Source organism: Pteropus vampyrus, unplaced genomic scaffold (assembly GCF_000151845.1).
Source record: "Pteropus vampyrus isolate Shadow unplaced genomic scaffold, Pvam_2.0 Scaffold125, whole genome shotgun sequence".
NCBI lineage: Eukaryota > Metazoa > Chordata > Mammalia > Chiroptera > Pteropodidae > Pteropus > Pteropus vampyrus.
The window spans coordinates 422,336-430,837 of record NW_011888906.1 but is presented as its reverse complement, the minus strand read 5'-3'; the positions used below and the strand labels follow the sequence as shown (position 1 = coordinate 430,837).

At 49.4% G+C, this 8,502-nt stretch overlaps 1 protein-coding gene across 5 annotated transcripts in view; it reads right to left on the bottom strand.

The window, feature by feature from the left end:
• The window catches only part of DLGAP4 (DLG associated protein 4), an 88,448-nt gene that overhangs the window by 55,876 nt on the left and 24,070 nt on the right, over positions 1-8,502 (bottom strand). Inside the window, exon 1 of one of the 5 annotated variants that reach the window (XM_011366565.2) lies at positions 7,845-8,496. The exons of 3 other annotated variants lie outside the window; for them this stretch is intronic. In XM_011366565.2, the coding sequence (XP_011364867.1) occupies positions 7,845-7,875 (31 nt within the window). In that variant the 5' untranslated portion in view covers positions 7,876-8,496. Of the gene's footprint in view, positions 1-4,147; positions 4,244-7,844; positions 8,497-8,502 lie in introns of those variants that run through there. One more of the 5 variants, XM_011366567.2, reaches the window with a different exon arrangement.

Sequence of the window (8,502 nt, the reverse complement as noted above, 5' to 3'; positions counted from 1 at the left end):
GGACTGTCACACGGTCATGGAAAAGGAGGCTATGGGCCTGCGTGCATCCACAGGGAATAACCAATAACAGAGAAAGACTTGTATGAAGAAAACAAGATACAGAAGAACAACAGGCAGTAGGCAGAGAATGTTTCTATTTGTGTAATAAAAAGGGATGTTACTGACATAGCTGCTTGTGTATGCAGATTTCTGGAAGGAAACACCAAAACTGCTCACAGTAGTTATCTAGGAGCCTAGGGGGGAGAAACACTAATTTTTCACTGGGCACTTTTTTCTACAAAGTCTGAAATGTTTAACACATATATGTATTGCTTTTTCAATAAAAGTATAATTTTACACACAAAAAGAACTCCAGCAAAAAGCACCCAGCAAAGCCTCTCTCTAGGTTTCAGGCATCAGATTCCCTGGAGGTTGGGCCCAGGCACCTGGTTTTCAAATGCTGCTGGTTTAGCCTTGTAGAACAGGTGGTCAGCCTCTGAGCGTAGATGGGGCCAGCCTGGGCACCGTAGGGCTCTGAGCAGGGTAGAAAATATCAGGGAAGATGCAGGAAATACTTGGCCTTAAGGCAGAGGGAGGATTTGAAAAGGGCTCTGAATGTGGAACAGAACACCTGGGAGGGGGTTCCTGCTGGAAGGACTGGGGAAAGATAAGAGTCAGGTTGGTAAGATAGAGGAAGGGGAAAGAATGTCTCTCAATATGTGATCCTGGCAAGTCCCTTCCCCTCCCAAGCTTGGTTCTTACTCCTGGGAAGTCAGGAGGCTGGGCCAGAGTCCTCTGCAGACCTGATATCCTAGGATCTGCCTTTATTTCAACACATTTAATATTCAAGTAGGCAGGGCGGGTCCCCAGCTCAGCACATGGCCACAGGGATCCGCACCTGTGCAGACTGTAATCAAATATTTGAAGGCTGCAGAAAATTCAGGCCAGAATTTAAGGTGCAGTGGGCTTTGGGCGACTTCCCCCAGGGGAGAGGGAACAGATGGCCTTCTGTTGAGATGCCCTCCCTCACCTTCTTGTTAATAATTAAGTCATTACTGAAGACTTCTTTTGTCACTTTTGAAGTTCAGTTTGCAGAGACCTGCTGCCTTGGCACACAGGCTAAAACAGTCTAGAGCTAAGCCACAGGCCCAAAGTACAGGGGTCTGTGGTTGCAAGAGCCCAGTGGAGGTCAGGAGCACTGGAGTGGATCCTGGCTAGTCCCTGAAAGGTCAAAAACTAAGTCTCTAAGACAGCTCTGCTTGCCACTGTATGTCCAGGGCCAGCTCACTGCTTGGCACACAGCAGGCACTTAAATATTTGCTGAATAAATGAGCAGCTCAGCCAGTGAATTCCGGAGTGACCTTGGTCAAGTCACTCTCTGGAAAATGAAGATGGTAAGAATAGTAATGACCTCCCAGGGTTGTATAAGGATCTACTGAGATAAGGTAGATAAAAGTACTTTGCAAGTTAAAAATAAGCTAAACAAATATTAAAGATCCAGAACCAATGTGTTGAAAACAAAATAAAAAGGATGAATATATGGGAGAAGGATCAAACTTAGGAGAAAGCATTTGGTACATGGTAAAGCATTAATCGAATGAATTACTACAACTGAAAAGGACAGCATAGTTTGCTCTAGTCCTCTGTTACAATGTCTAAATATTTTTCATTCTGTGTCTGTTACAAAGGAGCACAAAGATCCCCCATCAAAACCTTTGTCCAGATTTTGGTACGAAAAACATGGGTGCTGTTACAATTGTACTCTGCATACAGCTGGGCTCAGAGTCAGAGAGTATTTGCCAAAGTAGCCTGGCATAGGGATCCTGTGGGTATTTACTGCAGGCAAGGGAGGAGTGGGGTGAGAAGAGCATGGAGGCTATGTCTACCACGCAGTTGATCTGCATCACGACTCAAGGCTGAGACTCTGCTCAGGGGGGCACACAGAGGAGAATGACTGGCCCAGCCTTTAGTTTCCTAGCTGCATACTGGGACCAACTATTGATGTTTCCTATGGTAGCTGCTTAGTACCAATCTCACCCCTCTCTCTTCTGACCAAAGGGTAAACCTGGCTGCAAAGAACTAGGCTCCATCATCTGGTTCTCCTGTGTTGAGGGAAACTTGGGACAAGTCCTTTCCTGCCTTTGTGGGTGACTGGGTGACTGAGTCCTCTGGCTAGGCCAAGGAACACCCTTTCTGGTGGGGGCTGGCTGAGAATCCCAATGGGCCCACATATCCACTGTTGACAGACACATAAGAGGCCCAACACTGAAGGTTGCTCACAGCCTGGCTAGTAAAATTGCTGATGTGACGGTCTCTCACTTTCCTGACTTTCCCATCTTGAAGAAATTCTAAGCTGGCTCCCAGCCTTGGCCACCAGGATCTTTAGAAAAAAAGGATTGTGGGCTTTAGGGGATGTATTTGTGTGCGCCCCCAATTCAAGGGGCAAGAGGGCACAGATTCCTGGGACCCTAACGTTAAGTTTCCTTTCCAAGCAGCAGAGCCAGGGTTTGCAGACAGGCTGTCTTGGATCTGAGCCACATTTTCGTTATCTGTAAAACAGAGGTGGTAAGTCCACCTGCCTCGGGCTTGTTGTAAGGATTTCGTGAGTGCCGTTGGAGGCCCTGGCACGGAGCCTGGCATAGAGCAGGTGTACAAGCAAAGTGCTTACACTGTTATTTCCTGCCCCAAAGCAGCAACACCCAACAACTTTTCTCTGGCCCATCAGGGCCCCAGCTGAGCTCTGAGCAGCACAACATCCTCTGCTACCCCGGCTGGCCCTTCCCACTCCATGGGCTCCACCCAAACCTCGCCCTCTTCTGTCATCTGGATGCCTGAAAAGCTTCCTCCCTGTTGTCACTTTCATTCATTCCAATTCGCTCAGCCTGATTCATCTTCTGAAAAAATCCTCCAGTTGTACTACCTCGCCTCTAAAATCTTCCATGGCTCCCCAAAGCCTCTGCTTTTCAGCTGATGCTCAATGCTGACTACAACCTTCTGGCCTCTCCCAGATTTTTTATCCACAGCCCTGATGTATCAGCAAAACGAGTCAAGTCTACTCATTGTTTTCGTACTTACGGATTCAACTTCCAGCCCCCTCATCTCTAACTGCAAAAAAACCATTCCCTGGAATGTCAGCCCCACCCTCTGTCTCTTTGAATCCAACCCCCTTCAAGAGGACTCTTGTTTCCACTAGCTCACACTCACTTCTTCCTTCTCAGACAATGCTTTTCCTCAGCAGAGGCTTAATTACAGACTGTCACACTGTCTCATAATTGTAGCCTTGTCTCTCTTGTCAGACCATAAGTTCCCAGAGGCAGAGGCCCTGTCTGTTCTTTCCCATCCACTGAGAGCCTGGCCCAGGGCCGGGAGGGCAGGCTCCTTGTCAGAAAGTGTTTTCCAGGCCCAATTCAGCTTCAGGGTTAGCCAAATCTAGCTCTGACCACTTCTCTTGCTCTTGTCCTGTGAGGAAACTGTTCACTGGCCAAACCAGACCTTGGTGCTCCGCTCTCCACCAGGCCAGTGATTTACAGAAATGATGGAAACCTGGGTGAGGCAGGGCTGCAGCTCTTGCCTGTTCCTGGCATGGTCTTGCTCTGGGATCCTAGATACGTTCCCTCCCTGGACTTGCTTCCTTATTGTGAAACAAGAAACGATAATCTTTTAGCTCTAGAATGTGGATTTTGTCTTTAAGGTAGCCTTGGTTCCCAGGAGTAGGTGGGTAAGAAACCAGCTGTTTCCAACACAGGCTGAGGGTGGGAGGCAGCCATAGCCAGGACTGGGAAACCTGGAACCTGAGAGGCACACACACTGCACACCTCATTAAATTGCTGCTGACAACTGGACTGCATTCCTGCCCAGGTGTTCAATTCCACAGACCTCATCCTGGCCAGGTCTGACTGACTGCTGCCAGGCCTAAGCAGGGGAATGGTAACTTGCTTTTGGAAACAACCAACCCTTCCTGGAACAAAGACAATAACGAGGGGCCAGTTTCCTTATCTGTAAAATGGGGATATTGGTACCCATATCATAGGACTGCTGCAATAATACAGTGAAATGACGCCATAAACTGCGTAGCATAGTCCCTGACACCCAGTTAACAGTAGTAGAGCAGACAGGTTCCCATTTCTTGAGGGACCTTTATTACACGAGTTCTCATCTTCACACAAACCTGTGAGGTAGATATTTCCATTTCAACTTGGCAGGGAAGAAAACTGAGGCACAGAAAGCTGATCAATCCAAGGTCACACAGCAGAGACAAGCCAAGCTGTGATACGAACACAGGAAACTCTTCAGTTCGGCTTTTCCCAAACTGTAGCCCAAAGACTCTCAGCATCAGACTCCTCCAGAGGGCTGGCTTAGAAAGCTGATTCCTGCCCCCAGACCTGCCAAATGAGAATCTCTGGGGATGGAACTTAGAAATCTAAAACTTTAGAAAGATGAGGAACCTAAATTTTATAAAAGAGGAAATTGAGGCACAGAAAGGTATAGTGATTTGCCAGGGTCAGATCCAGATATTATTGGGAGGTGTGTCTGGTTGCTGTTTAGTATGGACCTAGGACTGAATTCAGTCTCACTCCAGAGGCAGCAGAGACTTCCTGGAGGCGGCATTTGACAATTGGGGCCCTGAAGGAGAGGAGAGTACCACAGGCGGATAGTATAGCACAAATAATGGCTTGGAGCAGAAAAGGCCAGGCCAATAGCTAGCTGCTCAATGTGGCTTCTGCTCCTAGATCCCTGGGGAGTGAAGAAATACATAAGGAACCTCCATTGTAGCCTTTCCCTGGGAGCCCAAAGAGACATTCCTGAGCCCATATGAGGTCTAGGAGGAAAGTCTGTCATGTGTGGTGTCTACAACCAGCAGGTTCTGGCAGTGGCCCTCTGGGTGTGTCTGGTTGCTGTTTAGGATGAGAAAGCCAGGGAAGGTGGTGACTCAGTCCCCACTCAGCCTCCAGCTAGTCACGTTTAAATTTTAGATGAGCTCAGAGGCTGGGCAAATGTCAAGCAAACCCTCCCAGTAGAACAGATGCCAGACCCAGAGAAGGTGGCCTGAGGGGTAGGCTACCAGGCAGAAGCAATCAATTTGGAGTAATGCTGTGGGGGAAGAAAAGTCAAGAGGCTTGGGTTTAAGTCCGCCTCCACACTGCCATGCTGGGGGACCGAGAGCAGGTCCCTGTTCCTCTCTGGGCCTCCTATTCTTCACTCACCTGTGAAATGGAGAACCCCTCTGGCTTCTGACTTCCTCCCAGGACTGTAGTGAGGAACAATGGTCAGGAAAGAGCCTGGCCGATTACACAATGCCTCACACAGCAAGCGAGAGATTAGTGGATTTCTCCTGTTATTTAGTAGAACAGCCAGAAGGTGCTTTCCCTGTTACCTGAACCCCAACCAAAGAGGGGAAAGGGAGAGGCTGGGCCTGTCTTGTTCCCACAAAAAGAAATGTTATCAAGATATTATTGGGAGCTGAAAGTTTACCTTTATTAAGTGACTACTGTATACTAGGTGTTTTTTTAAATACATAATCTCACTTAATCCTCACCACAATCCTTAAGTGTAAATATGATTATCTTGAGTTCAGATGAGGAAACTGAAGCTCAAAGAAAGTAACCTGACCAAGATTACACAGGCAGTGAGTGATGGAGACTGATTAAAATCCGGTGTTTGTGGCTCTAAAATCAACACTATTTCTATTCTGGAAAATTGTGTACAGGCATACCTCGTTTTACTGCACTTCACAGATGTGTTTTTTACAAAGTGGAGGCAAGACTCCCCCACTAGCAAAAAGATTATGACTTGCTTTATTGCGGTAGTCTGCAACTGAACCCACAAAATCTCTGAGGTATGCCGGTACAAGAGGCAGAACATACCTGGTATAGAGGCCCAGCTCAAGTACTGCCTTCTGGACCCCTTTCTGATCCTTTGCCCAGAAAGAACCTCTTTCCTCTGAAACCCCACAGCACATCATCAGCAACCATCTGGCAGCATTCAGCTCATTCTCCCTCTTATTCTGTGATCAAGTACACTTTTAACATGTAAGATGAGATGCAGGTACAAACAGGTGACCTTTGAGTTATCTTAGAATCCTCAAATGAGCAAGAAGTACTTAAGAGACCATGGCCAACTCCCTCATATTTCAGAAGGAAAAACGCAGAGAGGAGAACTCTTGTCTAAAGTCACACAGCAACCTAGCATCAGAGCCAGGATAGAACCTTGGCATTCTGCCTCATAGAATTTTTTTAGGGAGTCCATGATTTCAGAACCAGTCTTAGGGCAAAGATTATTATCCTCATTTTACAGGTAAGGAAGCTGAAGTGCAGGAGAAAGTGGCCTTCCTGAGAGTGAGTGAGACATGGGGACCAGAACCCTGATCCCTCATTTTTAGGCCAGGAACCAAGCCCCTTCTCCCCACTGCAAGTAGTCTGTGTAGTGTGCTGAGCACAGGCCCACAGTAAAAGGTCAATGGGTGTTAAAAATTGTCTAGTGGGCAGGTGACATTAGCCTGACAATGAATGACCTCCTCAGAGGCAGTGCCAAGGAACAGGACTCAGGAGTCCTGGCTTGAGCCTCTGTGGGTCCCCGGCCTTTCTGGGCTTCATCTATACGACAAGGGGGCTAAAAAAGTTGACCTCTTCGGGAGAGGTCCCAAGTTCTGGGACATCCTAGGCTCCTTGATAGCGGACCCCAGCTGTCCATGGAGCCTCTCTCAGCTAGGGCCTTTGTTTCCCTACTCTACAGGGAGGCAGGAAAAGCAGCCAGGGCTTATAACTACAAACTGACTATTCTCAAATGCCACTGGCCAAGTAGGGCCTACCCTTAAACAACAATGGAATGAAACATGGAAAATCCAACTGTCTCCCACCACAGACATCCAGCTAGGCTCACCTGTCTATCTTTACAAACAAAGAGCACCTAGGAATCAAGGCTTAAATAAGGGACGGCCTACCTCCCGCCCTATCAGAAGAACAGGTGTATTCCTGAATAATCATGTGGCAATGGAGTGGAGAGTAAAGAACACTGGAAGGGATTCCCTGTCCCAGCTCTGCCACAAACTAGCTGTGTACCCTGGGCAAGCTGCCTTCCCTTTGTGGGGCTCGGTTTAAACACAGGGTGACAGTTCACAAGGCATACCTACAGATGTTTTATTTAATTATCATGACAACCTTGTGAGGCTGGCACGATTATTCCTTTTTCACAGATGGGAAAACAGGCTTGGAGAGGTCGAGGGTCTCGCTCACGGTCACACAGCTTTAAGCTGGCAGAATCAAGGCCCCAGAGTTCTTAAACCACCAAACCCAATACTCAGGGGTGGTCAGATGAAGAATAATGCCTCTCCCCGATCATCCTCATTGAGAGTCTCAGCCAGACCAAGGCAGCACAGACCCTTGTTCACCTGCCCAATGTGGTGGCCTGCAAAAGTTCTGGCCACAAACCCCACCACCCAGCTGCCTGGGAGGCTGCACCCCACTGCAAAATTTCATTACCCAAGTTGGCAAGAACACAGCCCCCACCCCCAGCCGGGTTTAAATAAACGCCCAAGTGATATCACATCCTGCAGGCTCCAAAATAGCCCAGACCTGCCCACAAGCAATCACAAAGTGCCAGGCCATGCAGGGCCAAGCGGGCAGGGATGCCCAGCCCATGGCACCCTCCACACACTCAAGCAACAAAAGCAGAAGCCTCAGAGCAGGAAGGCCCCCACTACCACCTCTGCCAGAGGGCCTGGCCCCTCCCTCCTTGCCCCCTTTGTTGGGAGGACCAGAGCCTCCTGCCCCAGCGCCAGCCCCTGCCCCAGCGCCAACCCCATGGAGCCTTGGCCGCGGCCAGCCTGCGGGCGGACTCCGGCCCGACCCGGACACCCCACCACTCACATTGCTTCAAGAGCTCCAGACACAAAGCCATGAGGGCCGGATGGGGGTCAGAGACCCAGAAACCGGCAAAGACAGAAAAGGGGAGAGGGAGAGACGCAGGAACAGAGAGAAGGGGAAACAGGGAGCTGAGGCAGAGAAAGCAAGGGGGCCAAGAGCCCTGGGCAAAAAAGCAGGTTCAAAAGGCAGTCTTCAGCGCAAAAGACGGTGAGTGGTGAGACCACCTAGACAGATGTGGGAGAGACAGGAAGGGAAAGCAAAGCAGGGGACCCCGACCCAGAGGCCTGAGAGAGAACAAGGAGACAGCGACCAGGGACAAACCAAGGGAAGGCAGGGAGGGGCGCTGAAGTCGGGGAGCTGGGGAGCTTTTGGGGGTTCCAAGGAGGGAGAGACCCCAAGGGATCTTGGAGGTCCCAGGGTATAGGGGGGACACCAAAAGAGTAAAAATCCGGAGGAAATAAGGTCTAAGAGGAAGCAAGACCCCAGGGATTGGGGGTGCAGATGGAAGGGAAGGCCCCCAAAGGATATACGGGAAGCTCAGAGGGGAGTCCCTGGGGTATGGAGGGTGCTCTGAAGGCCCCCAAAGATGTAGGGCGCTCTGAGGGGGATTCCTGAAGAATGCGGGCGCTCAGAAAGGGAGGCTCTGAGGGTTGAGAGGAGC